This window comes from Etheostoma spectabile, chromosome 18 (genome assembly GCF_008692095.1).
Source record: "Etheostoma spectabile isolate EspeVRDwgs_2016 chromosome 18, UIUC_Espe_1.0, whole genome shotgun sequence".
Taxonomy (NCBI): domain Eukaryota; kingdom Metazoa; phylum Chordata; class Actinopteri; order Perciformes; family Percidae; genus Etheostoma; species Etheostoma spectabile.
Window position 1 is genome coordinate 26823024 of NC_045750.1, and position 20794 is coordinate 26843817.

At 41.5% G+C, this 20794-nt stretch overlaps 2 protein-coding genes across 3 annotated transcripts; one reads left to right on the top strand and one right to left on the bottom strand.

The window, feature by feature from the left end:
- Positions 1–840: 840 nt before the first annotated feature.
- il17a/f3 (interleukin 17a/f3) lies at positions 841–4875 on the top strand. Its single transcript, XM_032542548.1, has 4 exons — positions 841–900; positions 2263–2468; positions 3255–3398; positions 4528–4875. Exons 1-4 carry the CDS (start codon positions 892–894, stop codon positions 4655–4657), a joined length of 489 nt encoding a protein of 162 aa, XP_032398439.1. The 5' UTR covers positions 841–891; the 3' UTR covers positions 4658–4875.
- Positions 4876–6884: 2009 nt separating this feature from the next.
- On the bottom strand, positions 6885–19261 carry stmn4 (stathmin-like 4). 2 transcript variants are annotated; one of them, XM_032543466.1, is made up of 6 exons: positions 19127–19261; positions 12754–12820; positions 12377–12472; positions 11439–11644; positions 9421–9612; positions 6885–8469 (listed from the first exon to the last, which is right to left on the bottom strand). In XM_032543466.1, the coding sequence occupies exons 2-6, from the start codon at positions 12764–12766 to the stop codon at positions 8410–8412; spliced, it is 567 nt and encodes a 188-aa protein (XP_032399357.1). In that variant the 5' UTR covers positions 12767–12820; positions 19127–19261; the 3' UTR covers positions 6885–8409. The 2 variants fall into 2 exon arrangements, with proteins under 2 accessions (XP_032399357.1, XP_032399358.1); XM_032543467.1 differs by having other exon boundaries at positions 12754–12816; positions 19127–19200.
- Between the last annotated feature and the right edge of the window lie 1533 nt (positions 19262–20794).

Genomic DNA, 20794 nt, shown 5'->3' on the forward strand with positions numbered 1-20794 from the left:
ATGTATGTATGTATGTATGTATGTATGTATGTATGTATGTATGTGTTTGTGCATGTATGAATGTATGCATGCATGCTTGTATGTATGCATATGTATGTATATGTATGTGTGTATATGTGTATGTGTGTGTATGTATGTATGTGTGTATTGGCAAAATGTTGTCATGCCTTTTAATTCTGCAATACATTTTTCACACAGATTTATTTCCAAGGAGTTGGGGGGGGCAGGTGGGGTGGGTGGGTGAGGCTGGATGAGGAAGAGCTTTGGCGAGTGTGAATGTCCATGTGCTGGATTGTCTTTGTCTTTTGTCTCGAGGACACCCCTTGAAAACGAGATGCTTCATCTCATCTCATGCTTAATTTCCATTTATTCTGAGATATGCATCCGGAGCGTATGGATTATTCCCAAGTCTTAGTCCAGTGAGCAGCACCTCACCACAACCCTTGGTGTGTGTTATTCTTCTTAATATTATGTATTGAAATCAGGGTCCAAAAATCAACTTTTTTCTCCACATGGCTTGGAAATGTTCAGGTTTTTACCATTCACTCACTAGGTAACTCTTGTTTTTGGGCTGGGGAGTGAAGCAAATCTACTAACCACTTACATATTTTTTTTTCCAGGATTTGGCTAGTACATGATAGACCCTGATTGAAATGTCTGTTGGCATGTACTAGAACAAAACGTAGGCAGTGATGGAGATGTAAATGGAGGTCATCTTATCAACAGATCAGCATGTGCATCTTTAAGATGAGTTGCAGTCAGAGCGGAAACCCAGCGGCGATCTTGCCACACACACCAACCCCGCCTGGCTGCATATAAACACGGGGAGAAGGTGGAGCGACCGCGAGCGACAGCAGAGAGCGCTTCACTGGCACCGCTGTTCTCTGCATCATGCTGCTGGTGAGTTCTTCAACCTTCTCCACAAACATGACACGCTCACTCATAGCTTCATAAGACATAATGGGACATGTACTGAAAATGATTTGAGCACATTCTATTTTATTTTATTTTTACTTTCTGGTTTATTTAACAGGGACAATTCACACTAATAATACACATAAAATGTAATGTGCCAGAATTAAAAAGGCTATTTTATATGTGCTGTCCCTAGACAGGCCGTACAATGTCACACCTAAAAAGATAAAAGAAGTATAATAGTACATACAGGTTTATTATTGTAAAAAAAAAAAAAGAAATTACTAGACCAATAGTATGCACACACACACTGTCGGTCCATGTAACAAACATTTGTATAATTGCAGCGGCATACATTTTAGGACATTCACAAAAATAATACAAAGTCAGTGTCCATATGAAAAGTCAATGTGTTAATGTCTGTTAGAGCCGCGCAATTCATTACATTTTGAATCACAATCGAAACGATCACAAAAGAAATTGTAAATTAGAGAAATTATTGTCTTTTGTCTTTTGTTCTGAATGAAAAACATAGTTTTAAGGGAAATTTCACAGTTCAAGATGTTTTCACTGTGGATTTATTTAACTGCTCCACGTAGCGCTCTAGGATACCGTAGCAGTAGCTGTTGTTATAGCAACAAAGGACACACTTGGCTGATTTTTTGGAATCAAAATGCTGCCAGACATTTATTTTTTTACTACGTAAAGCGCCATAGTCAACTTTTTGCTTGTCAAAAAAGATAAGTGTGAACATAGCCAGTTGCACTTTGATAAGAGGAAACATGTGTGGCTTGCACAGTTTATGCAACTTAACTGGATATGTAGGAATATTAGTCTTTTTATTTGAAAATCATATCATTAACTCAAAATGGTGAATCCTGTCGAATCGTGAGTCAGGTGTATCGTTCCATCCCTTCTCCATAAACCCAAGCATTCACATTAGGGATGTCCCGATCTGATACTGGAACTGCCTAGATTATATAGCTTTGATTGGTTTATGAAAAAAACTAAGTTAATAAAGAATAACAGATGTCTTCAACTTAATACATTTAACTTAGTGCAGCTAACAATTTTTGTAAAACCCGCATATTAAATCAACTTCTACTTAGAATGGGGTAGAATCAACTGGCGTAAATTATTGGAGTGAGGTGATCGGGGTGACTGCAGATCCCCAATCAGTTAACATATGCCCATATCGGCTCCATTCCTAGACTTTCCAATCTGATTGGGACATCCCTGATTCACATGTTGATCATTAAATGGGGATCCAGCCTCTCCAGCTGCTGTTAGTACAGTAGTTTGTGTCTTACAGGCGATAAAAGCCCTTCCTCCTGTCCTCCTGTTCAGGGTCTGAGAGCTTTGTTGGTGCTGGGTCTGGTCCCGCTGTTGCACGCCACCAGGAAAGACAATGCGGTGTCCCTGAAGTTGGGTCAGGGAAGCAGACTGAAGGGCCAGACGGTGAGACTGGTCCTGGATTCGTCGGTGCAGCCTCAGATTGCCAGCACGTCGGCCTCGAGCATCGCCAACATGTCTCTGTCCCCGTGGACATACAGGTCAGGCATCGAGCAGTCTGTTCACATGGCTAGTTTATCTCCTGGGCACTGCCAGGGGGTCTTCAGCAAGGCACTTCTTTTCTTTTTTCTACCCTTTTTAGTCGCTTTTCAATGCTCTTTCCACTTTTTCTGTCACTTATTTGGACGCTTTAGGCACTCTTTTCTCCACTACTACAAGTGCACACACACCAACTTATTAACCCTCTGAGGTCTGAGGGCCTTGAAACATATCTTCTAACATTGACCTTCTTAGGGTATTTACATATCCCCGTGTGTTTCACATCAGAATGTTCAGAACAAACTCATCTTTCTCTATGGTGACGCCCACATGTTTTTCTAGAGCGATATGTAAAGAGATAATTTGGCCCTAAAGCTGAAACGTTGATGTTCGCTTTTTGAAATTCCTCAAATCTCTTTTGAAAACAAACCTTAACTTATGACGTGCTGGACTAATTGTTTCGGTGCTTGACATCAGTTTACCAAAGTCTCAGGTTCACAAAGTAATGTAATATATCATAAAAATAGATACATGTCTGGAAAGAAATTTTGTAATATTGCTTTTTGAGTAGTTTTGTCAAACCTTGTTTTCCTTCTCAGAGGGTTAAAAAACCCTGAGTGGAGGCTCTAAGAGTTCTACGTCTGAGGGCCCTTTGATGGTTCCTTCATCGCTTCACACCAGTTGGTGCCCAAAAAATCCCAAGTGTGACGTGTTTGGGGATTCAGTTCTCAGTTCTGAACTTTTAAAGCCTGGAATCCCGATTCTAAATGTGTCTTTGGTGTCTCTAGAGACTCGTGTGTGGAATCGCGGTTGCCCCGGCGGATCTCTCACGCTCAGTGCCTGACCTCTGGCTGTCTGAGCCTGCAGGGGGGGGGAGAGGATGCAGCCCTGGAGGCCAAACCCATCTATTACCAGGTCCTGGTCCTCCACAGGTAAAACACGGCAGTCTTTGTAAAAGCACCCAATGATGCAGTTTGTCCTTTTGCTTCTAGTGGAAGTTACACAGTGAAAATCGTGGTTGTAAATTTAATAAGTTCACGGGTGGGCTTATTAAAGTGAAATGTAATTTGGAGAGCATTTTCTCTCTTAATCTGATGCATTCCCTGTTGGAACAAGCTGCTGGGCAGAAGTTATTCTAAATTGAAGATAGATTTTCAACATTAAAAAATATGAGTTTTTATTTCTGGGTTTTTAATGTGTATTACAAGCACAAAATTATGTATTTGTTCACTTTTTTTTTGGGAGGTAAGAGGGATTTTTTTTTATTTTTGGCACTTCTCCGCCCTTTAGTTGAGAGAGGACAGCTTAGAAATGGGGGAATGTACAGTACTTTTGGTTATGTGGCATGCGTTGGAACCGCTCAGCTGCCAAGGCACTCCATGTGGGATTTTTATGTACACATACAGTACAAGAACAGAGAAAATATGAAAAATATTACTTTTCTGGCATATATTAGTGAGTAAGTGTACATAATGAGATGTCAAGTTGATAAATCAGTAAAACATCCATTTCATTGTGGCTTGAAGTGGTAGGAATTTGAAACCCCAAAGTAATCGGGTGTTTCTCATCCAATGCCTAACACTTAGTTGGCCTCTGCATTGTATCATACTTCAAACTGAAATATTGAACAGAAAACCTGACTGACCTCCCATTGCTGAATACATAGGGTTTGCCATTTTTTTAAGCTTTTGATATTAATAAGCGTCCATTCAAGCTGTTGCCAAATGAGTTTCCACAAAGCTAATTGAGACTCTCAGCTCCACACAACTCTCTCTGGATCTCTCAGCATGACTATGTTCAGAAGATTGTGGCGTCCGCTCTTTCAAGTGAAGATAATGACCTCTTCTGAAGGGTCCACCATGTTTTCTTAATCCTCCCTGTCCTCCTTGGCTACTAGCAACTGCTCGGAGGTATTTTGTGAAATTTGTTGTCGTTACTTAGAACTCCTCGTGGGGGCGGCAGAAACTACGCACTATAGCTTTAATAGATTTCACATTTGCAAGTGTGTCTTCGACTGGTACTGTACATTCAGCCCTCTCTCATTCCCCCATCCCACTCCAGAGTCCCAAGGAAAAGGCGCAGTAAGAAAGCAGGGAGGATGAGGAGGAACCAGTACGACTTCAGACTGGGGACCGAGGTGATCTCGGTGGGCTGTACCTGTGTGAGGCCCGGCGTCGTACCACAGCAGTAGAGACTCCTTCTGCGTATTGTAGCCTACATTTTATATCACTTTCTAACTTAAACTTGTATTAAGCAATATTTTTTTGGTTACCACTGAATCATGTGACTGTGCAATGTGTTTCACGAAGATGCACACATGAATATCTCTGTGCCACTTCCTCTGTATTTGTGGGACCGGGCCTTTGTGTTAGCCAATCCAACTTCATATTCAGTATATGTGTGGTGGGTATTTTTTTAGTATTTCTCTTATGTTGCATTGTTGTTTTTAAAGTCACATTTTATAATAAGTATGTTATTATTTTAATGCAAACAATCTAAAATGACTTTATTAAAGTGCCCATGTTGAAAAAAAATAAAGTCTTTTTGTGGGATTTGGGGGGTTATTTTGTGTCTCTGGTGCTTCCACACGCATACAAACTTCCATACATGGTGTTTTGAGTGAGATCTGGTTTCTGAATGTCCTCTGTCTTCAGTCTCCAGGTGAACTGTTCAACATCTGCACGGCTTTCTACGTCACTAGAGACGAGGTGGCTAACCGTAGCATGCTAGCTCGTTCTCAATGGCAAAACACTGCTCCAACAGCCACTAGTTGACCATAATCTCCAAAAGAACTACTTCCTGTCCCTGTTCTACTTCCTGTCCCTGTTGTGCAGGTATTCCACAAGTGTCCCTGGTCTAGAAGAAGTCTCCCAGCTAATCCTGCCTTGGACTGACCAAAGCTGGAGAAAGAGTTATCAAGCTGATGGAATCTTACCGAGCTACTGAGCATGTGCAGCTCCCAACAAAGATAGGATATAAGTGAGATGTCTCACTCTGGAGCTAAAACAGAGACCTAAACACACAGGGTGAAAACAGGATCTGCAGCACTGTGCAGTACAACAAAAATATGGAGTTTTTTGAAAATGAAAAAAAAACATGGAAACATATTCTGGTACAACATCAAAACAATTATGAACAACTTTGATATCTTTTGGGCTGTGAAAAATTTATGTATATTTTGTTGTGTATGACACATGTAAATTATTTTTAAAATTTGTATTTGTGTTGGATAACTTACATGCAATCACTGATGATATTCCCTATAATAACTATAACTATACCCTATAACAATTTACGGCATGTTTTATGTTCCTATTGTAAGGCTCCATGGATGTGACTGATTTAGTAAAGAGTAGTAATCTCATGTAAGGAACCAGTGTGCACAGTCTTCTTCGTTTTTAGTTTTCTTACCTCTGATATACTCTGATAGCTATTGACTGATGTTCAATTCTGACATATTTTAGGAAAATATTTAATTTAAATAAAACATCTATTCAATTATCTATTTAATCTGAAAAACATAGTTTTAGAGCCCTGAGTAGTTTGTGCAGGGTATATACTCTCCCAACAAGCTTAAGCAATAAAGTAGGGCAGCCTGGGAGCCAAGACCCAGGGCAAAAAGTAAAACACTGTAAACTAGGCATTAGTACGAAGAGGACGACCATGTGAAAAATGTATTTTAATGCAAAGTTTAAAGCGGTGGTCGCCATTTTGTTGTGGTGTTTGAATTTTCAGGGATAAATTTCATTCCCTTTAAAGTCCACTATAAATTACCTACAATGCACAGCTAATTCGAGTGTGCATACACTTTACATTTTACTCAAATATCCCATAATGCTACCCTGTCGTGTTTACCTGGAGGAGAAGAAGAAGAAGGAAAAGGAAAGATGGAGCAGGCGTTCTAAACGGTGGAAATGTAACAGTGAGTTCCAGTTTGTTTCAGGGACGTATTAGAAGTATTTTTGGTTTGCTTTGTTTACATGATGCTTCTCCTTCACACAAAGAACCAACACACATACTAGTGTATCAGTATTTTTAGTGAAAGCTCATTTATTCATTACCTGTATAGTTCACTATTTAACAAACACTGTATAGGGAATGGTGAGTGAGTGATTAAGGGAACAGGTTCAAACACAGCTACTGATTTTAGTCAGAATTGTGAGATTAAAGAAAAAATTCTGAGAATAGAGTGAGAGTTTTGACTTTATTCTCAAAATTCTGACTTCAAAGTCAGAATTATAAGTATCTGACTTTAAAATCAGAACTCAAATTTCCATTGGCCCTAATTCTCTTCAATACCTGTGTGTGTGTGTGTGTGTGTGTGTATGTGTGTGTTTGTGTGTGTGTGTGTGTGTATACAAGTACATGTAACACATTGCACTATCAATCTACAAATAATAACAAGAGCAAAGTGTGAGTTCAGTCAAGCCGTTTTTACTGACCATGCCAAATAGAATCACTCCAGCCTTAGACAGCGACACACAGTTACAGCACCAACCCCATGTAACGACCCCCCCGCTTACAGTGCATGCATTTGAGACATTTCAATCAAGTCAGTATGACTCAACAACTCAAGCAAATTTCATCTTTCCATTTACTCTTTAAGGTTTACATTCCCTTGAAAATCCTAGGCTGACATCAGAGGACAGGGACACATGCCAAAGCAGGGTTAACCAGAAACGTTTCCTTCCAAACACAAATTTGTCCAAGTTTAGAACTACTGTCCCTCAAGAGTTTGCCTCCTTGTGATGTTATTGTTGTGTATTCTGTATATACCTACTGTCCTTACTGTGTGTTTGTGTGCTTTTGAATTGTGCTTAATAAAAGAAGAGTGCAATCAGTGCTCTAAATCTAATACTAATCTACTACTATGTACACTACATTTAAAGAGTTTGAATATGGCAAAATGCAGCAGAGCTTCCTCTTTTTTAAGTATTTTTTTTACTTCTTTTTATTTTTTACTCTCCAGGGTCACTGTAGAAAGAAACAAGAGCCTGCTTAATATTTTTATATTCATAAACAATATTGTGAGATTCACTCACGCAGATGTCCCCAGACAGACCCAATATTTCCATAAATGGTACATGCTAAGAATACGCATGAGAGCGGTAGACCTTGGGAAATCAATTTTTATTTTTCATTTGGAAACTGCAAAGGTTTGTGGTAATATGTGTCCTGTTGTATGTATATTGACTGGTAAGTAGTACGCTGTAAATCAAAGACTGAAGAAGCCTGGGACTGACTTGTACTGGTGGTGACAGACTAGGGCTCTAAACTACATCTGTGTGTCCAGTTTTGTTTAAGCACATCACACATTTTTCATCTTTTACTTGGTAACAATTTAGATTACATCTCCCTATTTCATTCAGTAATTGGTAGTGTAGCTGCCAAATGTGTCAGCATTTAGTTAAAATTTGTAATATGAGGCATCATTGAGAAAAACACAGCCTAGTTAATGATCCTTAATGAAGTTAATCTGGTCAGCAGAAGTGTGGTGTACCTCAGGGTTCAATCCTTGGTCCTATTCTTTTCCTGCATTCTGACTTAAAAAACTGAAAGAATGGGAGCTATGATTTAAATTGTTACCTCCTCCTGCTTTGAAACAGCTTTCATTCTCACCAAACAACCAATGCCGCCCCCCCATTAAAAATTTGAAATGTTTGTTTTGATGCCACCCGACCCCCCCACCCACTTTTTTTTTAGAAAAAAGAGACAGATTTCTATTTGAATTTCAACATCAAGAGTTGGCTAAACTTTGTACAGCTTGTTCATAATCGTTACAGCATACATCAAATATGAAAACTTGCCTTTTCCTTTTGTTCGAATTGCTTTTGAGTTCTTTTTCTTTCGTTTTCTTTTTTGCACTGTTTTGATTTCCGTTTTTTACCGACTCTATAATCTCCCAGTCTTGCTCATTCTTTTTTCTTTTTCTTCTCCACTCATCTACCGGCAGGCTTCCTCCTTCATCTCCTTGTTCTTCCTCACTTCTTCAGCGTGTTTGTCCTGCCAGACAAACACAGAGACATGGCAACATCAGAGTGGCTGGCATCCATGCATATTTTAGCATTAATGAGAGAGATGCCAGCAGAACAAAGCAACAGCTCAGCAACTGTTCATGAAGATTTGAACAGGGGAATGAAACAGCGGGGAGAACTAAAAACTCTTTTCACCTCATATAATATTCATGCTTACTGATCAAGCTTGTGATAGAAAATAGAAATGCAGTCCCAGCTGATGAAACTGAAGGCTTGCATCATTTACGCTCAAGAAAACATAATTTTAGGTCTCTTTAGGTCTTCTACACAAGATATTTACACAAGACATCATTTCCTAATATGTGAGCTTCACAGGTGATGGTGGATGGATTTTGTTACCTTTGGACCTTTGACTGTAAAAACTAATGGACGGAGCTTCCAGGTTTTAGGTGGAAGGTCCCAGGTTGTTTTTGGGTGTTAAATTATTAAGAACATATGATGAATTTTAAAATCCATCACCATTTTTATAGTTATGCATGAGAATAGGAAATGCAAAACAACAAAATGGTACTTTACAATATAGTTTTTTAGTGTGTTAGGATGGATTTTTCTCCTAACTTTTTCACGCATAGTGGTCACTATAGTGGATAGCTGTTAAAAAAAAAGCCAATTTCATGCACATGAATGGGTTTCAATGGTTTAATTGCACATCAGCCACCACAGTGGACACTAGTCTGTCATTTCAATAACTCGAAACACATGCAATCCACCTGAGTGGACATGTGAAAAATGCATGTTTAAAGAAAATGAAGTTCAACTTTTTTTGGGCCTGATGAAGAATAAAAACTGATAAAATCCTGACTGGGGTTATCATAATTCATGCATGAAAGAGTTAAGTGCTAGACCTTGATGTTGAGAACAACAGCCCCTTACAGGCTTTCTAGAAAGGTTAGAGTTAATCCTGTCAGCTGGACAGTACCTTCTCCTGGAGCCGCTCCAGCATGGCAGCCAGCAGGGCCTCCCGGTTCTCCTTGTTGGCCTCCATTTTTTGCTCAAGCTTCTCCTTGGCGTTCTTGATGAAGTTGTTGTTCTCCTCAAAGGCCTTCTGGATCACCTCACGCTCGTGCTCTCGCTTCTCCGCCAGGTGCTTCAGCAGCTCCGCCTCCTGGCACTACAGTGGGATAGACAGCAATGAAGGTAAATCAACAGGCAATTTTGCTAGTCTACATCAACGATGTTTCATTTCCGGGATTGTTCAGATGGAATTCAGTTGGATGTCCCTAATTTTTAAGAGGATGGCCGTCACCTTCCTCTGTCTCTGTGTTGGTGTTCTAACCTCTGGTGGATTTCTGAGGACTCTGGTTACCTGGTCCTTAGATCTCTGCAGGGTAAATCCAAACAGCTAGCTAGACTATCTGTCCAATCTGAGGACTATGGTTACCTGGTCCTCAGATCTCTGCAGGGTAAATCCAGACAGCTAGCTAGACTATCTGTCCAATCTGAGGACTATGGTTACCTGGTCCTCAGATCTCTGCAGGGTAAATCCAGACAGCTAGCTAGACTATCTGTCACCAAATCAACCTTAAACTGTGTCTACAATAATGTGTAGGGCAGCCAAAGGCTTTTTATAGTTTACCTATAGACCAGTAAGCTATCATCATTTCCACCTCCTACATTCTATCCCCTTCACATTCTACATATACTGAACTTTTGAACTTCCCTCTACATTTTTGTACATTCTGCACTATCCGTATTCATGGTAAATAGTTAAGTCTGTGACCTGCAGACCAAACCCTCTCTATAAAAGATATGCAAACACCTGTCACCAGCAGAAAGTGTGTTGCAAAGATTTAAAATACAGGCCAAATGTAAATGTATGTTAGGATGTAAAGGAAATCCAGTGGTCCTTCTCTGAAGAGGCCCAGATAGTGAGTCTGTGCCTCTCTGTGTTTATATTTAAGTTATGTAAGTTATGTTACTGTTTACTAGGGCGGGGGCCATTTGTGTGATTTGCAGTAGCTGTGACCACTGTCTCAGGAAATAAGTCATTTACACGACTGCTGACTGCCCTCCACAGCAATTTTTGCACAGACATTTTTGAATTATGCATTTTAGGTCATTTTAGCCTGTCCAGTCAAAGACAGATGACAGACAATATATTTTTCTTATCTCATCTTAATCTTATGACTTATAGTAAGAAGCTGACTGGGGAAAAAACACCTTTCCGGGCTGAACCATCTGTGGTTGCAGGTGTGGTGTGACGCTCTGCTGCAGGACACATCTCTTTGTGCCAGCGATAATGCCTCTGTCCTCACCTCCTCCCTCTCCCTTCCTCTCTCTCTCTCTCTCTCTCTCTCTCTCCGCCACCCCTTCTGCTTGATGAATATGAGCCATTGTGAGTGTGTCCTTTCATGATTGCCCTTGTACTTTCATCTCCCTCGTTTCATCTTCCCACCCTCCCTCTGCTTGTGTCATCAGCGCCAACATTCCCTCCCTCTTTCCCTTCATCCGTTTCCTTCCCTGCACTGTTATGCTACTTTAACACTGGTCACTTTATATTTAATATCATACACATTTTATTGTTATATATACTATGCATGTAGATTGTACGTTTTATTCAACACTTCTATATACATGTACATTCTTTTCATTCCTCTAAGTGTATTTTTTTCATCAATTCTGGCATTTTATCTTGTGCTATCTTGTTTGATTTTATCAAATTTTTCAATCTTATTTCTTATTTCTAACATATTTGTTGTGTTTTCTGTCAAAAGACGATTGTGATTGATTTAAAGAAATGCCAATAAACCAGAGCATGAAGGACATAATGAGAGTAACAGGCAAACTAGCTTTTAAAATGAGTTTTTCTTGAAGTGCTGGAGTGGCTAGAGATTTCAAAGTATTTAAATGAAACATTTGAGGTTGGGATTTCCTAGCAGATTCCACATATGATGAAACAGAAAGCCGACCCCACCCCCTTCTCTTCCCTCCCCTCACCTTTCGCCTCTCCTCGGCAGCCTCCAGCTTCTTCTGGATCTCCTCCAGGGACGGGTCGCGGCGCTGCGGCATGGAGGTGTTGAGCTCTGGCACGCCGTCAAAGGACGGGGGCTTGAGGATGACCTCGAAGGCCTGGCCAGACGTCCGCTTGTTCAGCTCAATGACCTCCACGTCTTTGATGACGCACCAGCCCAGGTCCACCGCATCTGTGGCCATGTTCAGATTATTCATTCACTATAAATCTTTAATACAGGGACTCCATGTGGGATTGTGAGGTATTGTGTGCACTCTCATCAACAGGTTTGTACGATATCGTATGAAAACTTCCAATTTGTAGGATACCCTACAAAATTAAGCGACCACCGGTTAAGTTTAGCGGTCTTAACAGTTAGATTTAGCGGAGAAAAGGTTACTTTGAGCCGGGTACAGGGCACCTGGAGGTGACAGTATGGGTTAGGGTTAGGGTTACCTTTTCCCTTTCAGTGGCCGTGACAGTTAAGTTTAGAGCTCAAAAGGCAACAACAGTTAAGTTTAGGCTCCAAAACAACTAGTTAATATCAGAAAAAAAGATAGTGTACTCAAGTACTCAAGTACTACACAAACACCTGTTTCATGGTCTTGTGTTTCCCCCAGGACACGAACATTACTCCACCTGTGTTTTATGACCCACCCTGTAATCCTCATCAGGACCAGTCACTGTGGTTCATATCAATAAATATGTGGAATACATATGAATTACAGTGCATAACTTTTTGTAACTATGTGTAGGCCTACGAATGGTTCATGAGAACAACCTGCCCTTCTACATGTCTCTGCTTTAGAAAAACTAATTCCTACATCTACCCAAAATGACTAGTGTCTATATTGGCTATAATACTCCATATTCCCCCCCTCCCGACTGATTGTTATTGTGCGTGTAAAAGTAATTTATTTCTTACCTTCTGCCTTGTATGCAGGTTTGTCTGCAGTCTGTGGGTTCAGGCAGGCACAGAACAGAGACACCAGGGGGAGCTCTTTCATCTTCTCTTTGTAGGCTGAGGACACACACACACACACACACACACACACACACACGTGTTTTGGCATGCTGTCGGTGTTGACTCTAACTGAATGATGATGTAATTTTCCTTTACAGTGACTATGTCATTTTTATTGATATTCATGCAGTCATACTGATGACAACATACATGGCACAGATAATAAAAGTGCAGTCTTATCTTGTTATTATTCCCACATTGGAATCATGACCAGTATACGCAGTAAAGGAATAGGGAGCTGAGGCGTGTGTGACTTTCTGCTGCGGCTGCATATTTACCTGCCAGAGTCATCTTCTCACTGCGTGTGTTACTCCCCAGGGATGCTGAAGATCCTTCACAGTCTATCTGAAAAACACATGCAGAGACAAGGGGGGTGGGGTGGGGGGTTGGGGCTGAATGATTCAGATTCAAAGCTCATAAGGTTCAATTTAACCAATGAGCGAACAGTGCTACGCCACAAAAATAAATGTGGGCTGAAGCAGAGGGGAATTCATGCCAAGGACCGTTTGTGAGTCGGAATATGTCGACATGCTGGGAAAACCAAACCGGAGAAGTAATGGAAAAAAACAAGAACTAATGAATAAAAAGACATCATCAAAATGGACTATTTTATCAAGATTTCATCAGACGTCATAGTCTTGTTAACATGTGCATCCTTTGATAGGAGACGACAGACAAAGTGCTTGAAGCTTCTTCAGAGGAATATTGCATTGTTGTTAATACTGTTATATATCAGTGATCTGGGAAGCCATGTCCATGTCCACGTCCATGTCCACGTCCATGTCCATGTCAGTAATTTCCTGTGTTTCCCAAAATGCCACTGGACAACTCTATAGAGAACAGGCTTAAAGACCCCCATCAGACATGTTTAAAGACTTATAAAAACATAAATTTGTGTCTGGTAACTGTAGCTTTTAAACAACCACCCCCCTCCCCCCAAAAAATTATCTTTCCTTCCCTTACAAAAAAAAAAATCTAGAATCTAAATCCAAAATCTAACTCCTACGCACAAAAGATGTCTTCAGTGGCCAAGTTTCCATCTAAATCTTGTGCAGATTTTGGAATGAATGTGCATTTTCCATCAACTAATATAGATTTGTGAATATTAGGAGTTGGTTAATCAAGATAAACAGTAAGTGGCACTAATTCTCCAGTCGGGTGCCATGAAACTACTGCAGAATACCAGAGTGCTCACAAGTTAAAAGAGCACTAGTCAAACTTCAAACAAATGAAAACCATATTAGAAAATTTTGTGGAACCATAAATTTGTCTTTAAAGCCTCAAGTTTTGGAAGTTGGCTGGCGCCAGCTTAGTTTTTTGGAGCTGGACGTGATGATTTTTGGACGAGAGGGCGGAGCTGCTAAGCTGCTTAGCATTGCTAAGCCCCTACCATGATTGACAGGTTTCCCCTATAGCACCCCCCACCAGTGGAGTCGCCCCCTGCTGGAAACTGGATAGAATGCAGGTTTAAGGAATTTCAGCATTGACTGTACTTTTCAGACCCGGACACTCTTCTCATTTTTTATTACAGTCTATGGTTCTTTTTAATGGTACACATAAAAAAATTGATAAAAACTCTCATATGCACACCCCTTCTTGCCAGCCTTCTGTGTTGCAGTGAATCACAGATGTGACATAAGTGGGAGAAGAAGCAGTAACTAACTGAGCAGATGCAAGAAAGCAAGAGGAACGGTATAGAAATAACAAAGTGAGGCATCACCCGCGGCAACAGCCTGTCTCACCATCTGCTAAAAGAAAAATCTACTTCAGACCTGTGTGTTGTGATTAAAGCAAATACACGACCGGTCAAAAGTTTGGGGTCACTTGGAAATTTCCATTGCACTCCATTATAGACAGAATACCAGCTGAGATCAGCTGCATTGTTTTTCAACCCAGGGCAGTAATCAGATTACATTATGTGCTTCCTCATTGCAAAAGGGGTCTCCAATGTTTTCTCATTAGTTTTTTAAAATGATATCAGATTAGTGAACACAATAAGCCTTTGGGACATGGGATGAATGGTTGCTAAGAATGGGCATTGTAGATATTACATTAAAGATGAGCCCCCCCCCACTCAGATCAGCTGGTGTTCTGTCTATAATGGAGTGCAATGGAAATTTGTAAGTGACCCCAAACCTTTGACCGGTAGTGTATGTCTCTGTGATGCTGACAGTGGCCTGGTAACCTTATCAAACTAAATATATACGTGGTATTTAACTGGGTAGGGAATGAAATTCAAGATGAAGTCAATTCAGATTAGATTCAAGCAGTGACTGGATCAAAGTTAATTGCCCTGAGAGAGACAGATGTCTGTCAGATGGTCTCACAAACACTGAATTGATGAGCATCTCAGGGATGCTGTATATGTCGGCCGAGCAAAAAACTAGTGAATAAGATCCTTTGTGAGACAGAGAAAAGGTAATTTCCCTCACCCTTGATTCCCTTTTTCTATTCAGTTCAATGAATAGGACCATTATAGCAAGTGGTTTGTAAATATTTATTCAAGTTATTAAAAGATGGACAGAAATTCCTGCAATATTGCTGCTCAGGGTTATTCCAAAAAGTCCTCCAAACTATACGACCATATGAGTTGTTTGTCTCCTTCCCTCTAATCAGTGTCTAGTCTAGTTTTTTGTCATTTTTCCCCTCCCAGCATTAGACCCGCCCGTCCCAGAGCAACACCCCCATAGGTTGGTTGTAACGTTACCGTGTGAAGCATCAGACTCATGAAACATCTGGCTCATTTTGAGTAGTTTCTGCAACGTTCACATCGGCTGCAGTGTCACTCAAAGCGGCAGTATAGCTTCAGGGGCAGGCTTACCTAAACACTGAAAGAGTGTAGTTTCAATGTAGCCTGGAAATCCAGACCCAAACTGAAATATTAAGGGTCTGACATTGAGCAACGAAAGTCGGCCATCTCGAGGGGCGGTACCATGTGTGCATTTGAAAATCTCATTGCATGCTAAAGGATAACACTACGTCCAATCACAACAACACACAGGGTGACGTATCCAGAGCCCCATACGCTTAGCTACCAGCGGAGCTAACTGGCAGATTACACTGATGTGATTGGTTCAGCTCGCCTCTGGCCCCGCCTATATCAGATACATCGATGTGATTGGTGGAGCTCGGCTACAAGGGTATAGTTAATGAGCAGCATTACTTGATGCCAGAGTAACTCCCTGAGAAAATTCATGTTGTGCTCTCAAGGATTTCCAGGGTAGTTTGAATGTACTTATGTTTCATATATCTACTTTAGTGATTCACATAAGTATTGTATCACATAATTTGCACAGGGTATAGTTGATCCTATTGACTTATGAACGTAAGTGGGAAAGTTCGCTAACAAATCAATTATCGTTACATAACGCTATCCTTGACCTTTCCTAGTGGGCATACTCCGTATATCACAATCAGAAATATTTTATTGATCCCTGAAGGAGACCTGCGTCTCATGCAGGCTACACCACAACCTCTAGTACAACCCTCTGTAGCGTAGCGTAACCTCATATCTAAACATGGGTCATGGTTTTGAACGTCTTTAACGTTGTGAAATGGTTGGTTTGGTTATGTTTCGGGCAACAAAACGACTACGTTTAGAAAAAGTTTGTGGTTTAGGTTCAAATGTGACGTTACTTCACTTTCAGGAGTAATAATAGAGGGCAAATGAAGGATTGCACTTCATGAAACAGATTCCCACCACAGGATGATGACATCCCATTGGTTCTTGATGTGGGCCTAATTAGATTAAACATCTGTGATGGGACGTGTCTGCCAGAAATGTCCTCCTCTCAGCTACTTCCCCTTCATCTTCTAAAGGATGCTTCTACGTGGGAGATCATCCAAACAGTGACAGTCATACAGGAATACACGCCGAATGCACTGAGTGCAAAAAATAAAATCACTTGTTTTATGTAGTGTTTGATTGCATTGTTGTCCAACATTTAGAACTATAACTGTCTGTCTCTGTCTGTCTGTCTGTCCCTGAAGAGCAGGGAGCTCCAGATAGTGGGACTAATGAGACAACCTGACAGAGAAGGAGAGACGTGTCATTACAATGCAGAGCACACGCTCACCTAGCCACCCTGACACAGCTCCCAGTGGGACTAACCCTCTCACTGCGACTACATCTGCATACATAGACACATGTGACATACCTTGAAATACACAGTTGTGCGCACACATACAAATCAGGCAGTAAATGTGTTGCTTTGCTACTCTTTTGGAATCTCTTTTCAAAAGTCTATGGTTGGAATGCACACGTGCATGCACACAGCTGCTTCTCACCCTGTGAAACCACCCAGGGTGCACTGCTTCCTGCAGGACTTAGGAGTGTGTCAGTGGAGAGAGAGCAAGGGAGCAACTTGTGATGATCTTGGTACACACAGGAATATTTAAGTCATGTTGATGATATTTGCCAACAGATCATTTTTTTTCTTCTTTTTTTTGCTTTTGCTGTAGAAAACCGCTGCTTCTGTAATAAGAGAATTTCCCCACAGTGGGATGAATTAAGTATTATCTAATCTAATCTAATCATAGTGAAGTTTCTCGTTATACTATTTTATGATGGGCATGGTATTGTCGTCCCGGAAGATCCCCCTCCTTCCTGTCTACTGAAGGTAATATTTATCCTTTGAGATCTTGAAACATTGTGTTAATACATTACGATTTATAATGGTTTTCAGACCAGAAAATAATTGCATATTAAAATAATAAAAACATAATGAATGATTTGTCTTTCTTGTTTTGTTAATCTAACATTTTAGGAAAATATGCTTATTCGCTTTCTTGTCAAGAATCAGATGAGAAAACCACTCTCTGGTGTCTTTATGCTGAATATGAAGCCATACCCAGCAGTCAGTTAGCTTAGCATAGCATGCACTATAAACAAGGGGAAACAGCTAGCCTGTCTCTGTGCAAAGGTAACAAAATATTATACTATATGCTACATATATTAGACTAATACTGTACATTATACTGTAGATAGGTAGGGTTGTTGTAGATGTACAAGTAAAAAAAAAAAGTGTTGCCCACTCTGTCTCCATGTGCATTTCATGGCTTCTTCAAGATCAACAGTCACATCACGAGTCAGACACATGCACTGGTGTCGTATAGGCCACACCCTAGTAACACATCAGAGGATGATTACAGTAAATACTCAGCAAATCAAAACTTCTGTACAAAAAAAGGGCATTTTGAGGGGTAGGGTTGGGGGTGGGGGTTTGGAGTACTAGACACATTTTTGGCTGGGGCAACCAGCCCATACAGGAAGTTAATGGTCGGGGCCCAGAAGCTGGGAACAGTGGGCCCAGTGCTGCTGTGGTCCAGGTTGTTAGACATGTGTCCTCTGAACGGTGTGTAACAATGTGCAACAGGCTCTGAGGAGCGTTTCCTCTCGTGTGTTGGCTGTGTCAGAGGCGTTACCCAATCAGCAGCGACTTGTATGCATACATATACACAGCAGGGTGTTCCACGCACCAGCAAACGTTTTGCTACGTTTTTGTCTGGGCAGAACGTGCCACCAATTTCAACAAAAAATACCCTGACAACCGCGTACTTGCAAGAGCGTTTCCTACCGTTACCGTTTCTTCTGACATTTTTGTCACTTTTTCAATGTTATGGGTCCTTTTTTTGATGTTTTTTCCAAAGTCATTTGACATTTCTAATGTTGACATTTTCAGCTTATTTTGAAGGACCATTTTTTGTGATGAAAAAACTGAAAATGGGTGGAATTTGACCCGAGGAAAACATGAGGGTTAAAAATGTTTCCTACCGGCCTGCGGTCAGCTCCAGAAGACTGAGCACGGTGAACTCTGGGTCGCAGAATCTGTGAGAGTTCACCCGGGCGCCAATCGCTCATACACCTACTGCCACGATCAAAGCGGCTTCCCGTCTGCCACAGTACCCTCACTGAGGCGGCGGTGGTGAAAGCCTCTTGACTAAAGTATTTTATCAAGGGCATAATATTCAGGAAAACTTCAGGTGACTCTGAGTTGGCAGAAAAAAAGTCTGAGTCAAACTGAAACAGTCATTTTACTTTGTAAGATATCTAGGATTCTGAAAGTGGATGTCTAAATTACAATTTTAATATACATTATAGCTCTGCAATGCATATTGAGGGTCAAAAAGTCTTTTTTTTTTGCATGGGCACAGTATTTGATATGCGTTTTTAAATTCTCCTAGGAATCCTTAACACCATCTCATGTGGTTAACTCACCTCTGATTATTTCACAAATTCTGAGTGAACACTTTGATTTCAGCAGTTGTAACTCTTACTTCCAACCACACTTCCCATAAATTCCCCCCTGCACCCTGAGTTTTCCTCTCCCACTCCAGCAGACACAAAGCTGCGTCTGCACATATGGACGATCAATAATAAATGACACGGGTTACACACCATACAGTTTAGGGTACACCGAGTTCTCTCCCTCTCTCTCCCTTTTCCTCCCCCACCTGCCAGCAGGAACCACCGCATCATCACTGTCCTCACCCTCGCCCCATTACGCCCAACCAACACACACACACACACACACACACACACACACACACACACACACACACACCACACACCCACACCGTTCCAATCAATCATGTGGACCCAAAACGAACATGCAGTTGATTGCAGATGTGGGTGTTGTGATGCAGACTCACCCCCCTCTGTCCCCGTCTTCTCTGCTGCTGCTGCTGATGGACTGGTGACTACGATTACCCCCGTCTGGCTGCAAGGATACAGGCGCCGGGCAACAGCATCATTGCTGCCTCCATGACATCACCTTAGAGATGTCTTATTGGTCTGAGACACTGCCAGCATCCAAGCCTCTGAGCCAATGAGAGCGGAGAGGAAGGATGGGGGGGAGGGCCGTCGGCTCTTTGTGTTGTACTGCAGGGTGGGTGGTGGAATCACTGTTTTACTGTGGCGCAGGAGTGTGTGTGCATATGTGTGTGTGTGTGTGCGTGTGCGTGTGCGTGCGTGTGTGTGTGTGTGTGTGTGGTGTGTGTGTGTGTAGGCAGCTCAGCAGGGGGCCCAGCTAGGAAGTACACAGAACTCTAAATTATTTAGATTCTAGCTGTGTGTATAAGTACAAGTAAAACCTTTTTGTAGTGTGAAGCACGCAGTTCATCATATTCAATATGTGTTACTAATGTTAAGGCTACAAACACTGGTACAACTAATGTGGAACTTTTACAGCTACTTTACAACTCCAACTACTGATTTGACTGTTTTCGTATGTATTCTACATATTTGTTGTGCCTGCTGCCGTACAGGAACGCTGTGGACCATATAGGGAGAGGATGGATGGGCGGGGCACAGAACAGGAGCTTTAAGTCCGGATGCGGATTTCGCGTCCTGTGGGAAAAACAAGACTTTCACTCAGGAAACGCGTATTTGTGTCCCAATAGTGTTTTAATCTGTACTAGAGATGTTCCGATACCGATACCAGTATTAAGCTTCTGATACTGCCTAAAATGCTGTTATCAGTATCGGCTCAAGTTCATCGGTCTGATGCCACGAAGTTTAGTCCCGAAGAAAATCTACGTTAAAGTAGTACGTTTTGTAGATTTCTCTTCGTCATCATCAGCCACGCATGTGTTCTGTCCAGAAGGAGTCTTTAAATCAGACAAAGAGCAATTCAAATCCCTCCAATTCAAAAACAATGAAAAGTTTATGTAAAACGTCACCATGTCGATTCTAAACCAATCAGCTGTTAGTTCAGCTGAGAGCCAGGCGTTTCCCACAAAACACACATCCCATCACCTGGTGACGGGATGTGTGTAGTTGCCGCCCTTTGATCTGGTATTCAGCTCACACGACCGACATGATGTCACCACGCCGGCCACACCAGACCAACGGACTCACAACACCGCCTGAGAGAGGGGGAGACGCATCAGGTCACATTGGGGTGTGGCCTGTTGTTGCTCTCTCTACTCCACCTCCCTCCCCTCTCCTCTCCTCTCCTCTCTTCTCCTCCTCTCCTCTCCTCTCCGGTGAGTGTGAGCGTGAGTGGTGGGGGTGGTGGAGGTGCGAGTGTTGGCTAGTTTCAACGTGTTTCTGTCCCTGTTTTTCAGATTTATGGATACTGCAGAGCCATTCCATCTCTAAACAGCTCTCCATCTCGTTAGGTTCTCCTAATGAGCCTGTGTAATATACACATGTCTTTATACTGTTTTTACAATACTCTTCTATTTGTTTTTATGCCACCCACACTAGCTTTATTTCATCTATTTAATGGATTTGCACTTTGAATCCCTATGCACCATGTCACTTTAACATGACATCTGTCACTCTAGCCTCCTGGACTGGTATGTGGTGAGTCTTTT

Bases quoted from the DNA above. Each gene is read 5' to 3' on its own strand.
- stmn4 (XM_032543466.1), bottom strand. The intron at 11,645-12,376 runs GTAAGAAATAAA...ACATGGCCACAG, and splicing joins ACCTGCATACAAGGCAGAAG to ATGCGGTGGACCTGGGCTGG. The intron at 8,470-9,420 runs GTACTGTCCAGC...TTTGTCTGGCAG, and splicing joins TGGAGCGGCTCCAGGAGAAG to GACAAACACGCTGAAGAAGT.
- il17a/f3 (XM_032542548.1), top strand. The intron at 2,469-3,254 runs GTCAGGCATCGA...TGGTGTCTCTAG, and splicing joins CTGTCCCCGTGGACATACAG to AGACTCGTGTGTGGAATCGC. The intron at 3,399-4,527 runs GTAAAACACGGC...ATCCCACTCCAG, and splicing joins CAGGTCCTGGTCCTCCACAG to AGTCCCAAGGAAAAGGCGCA.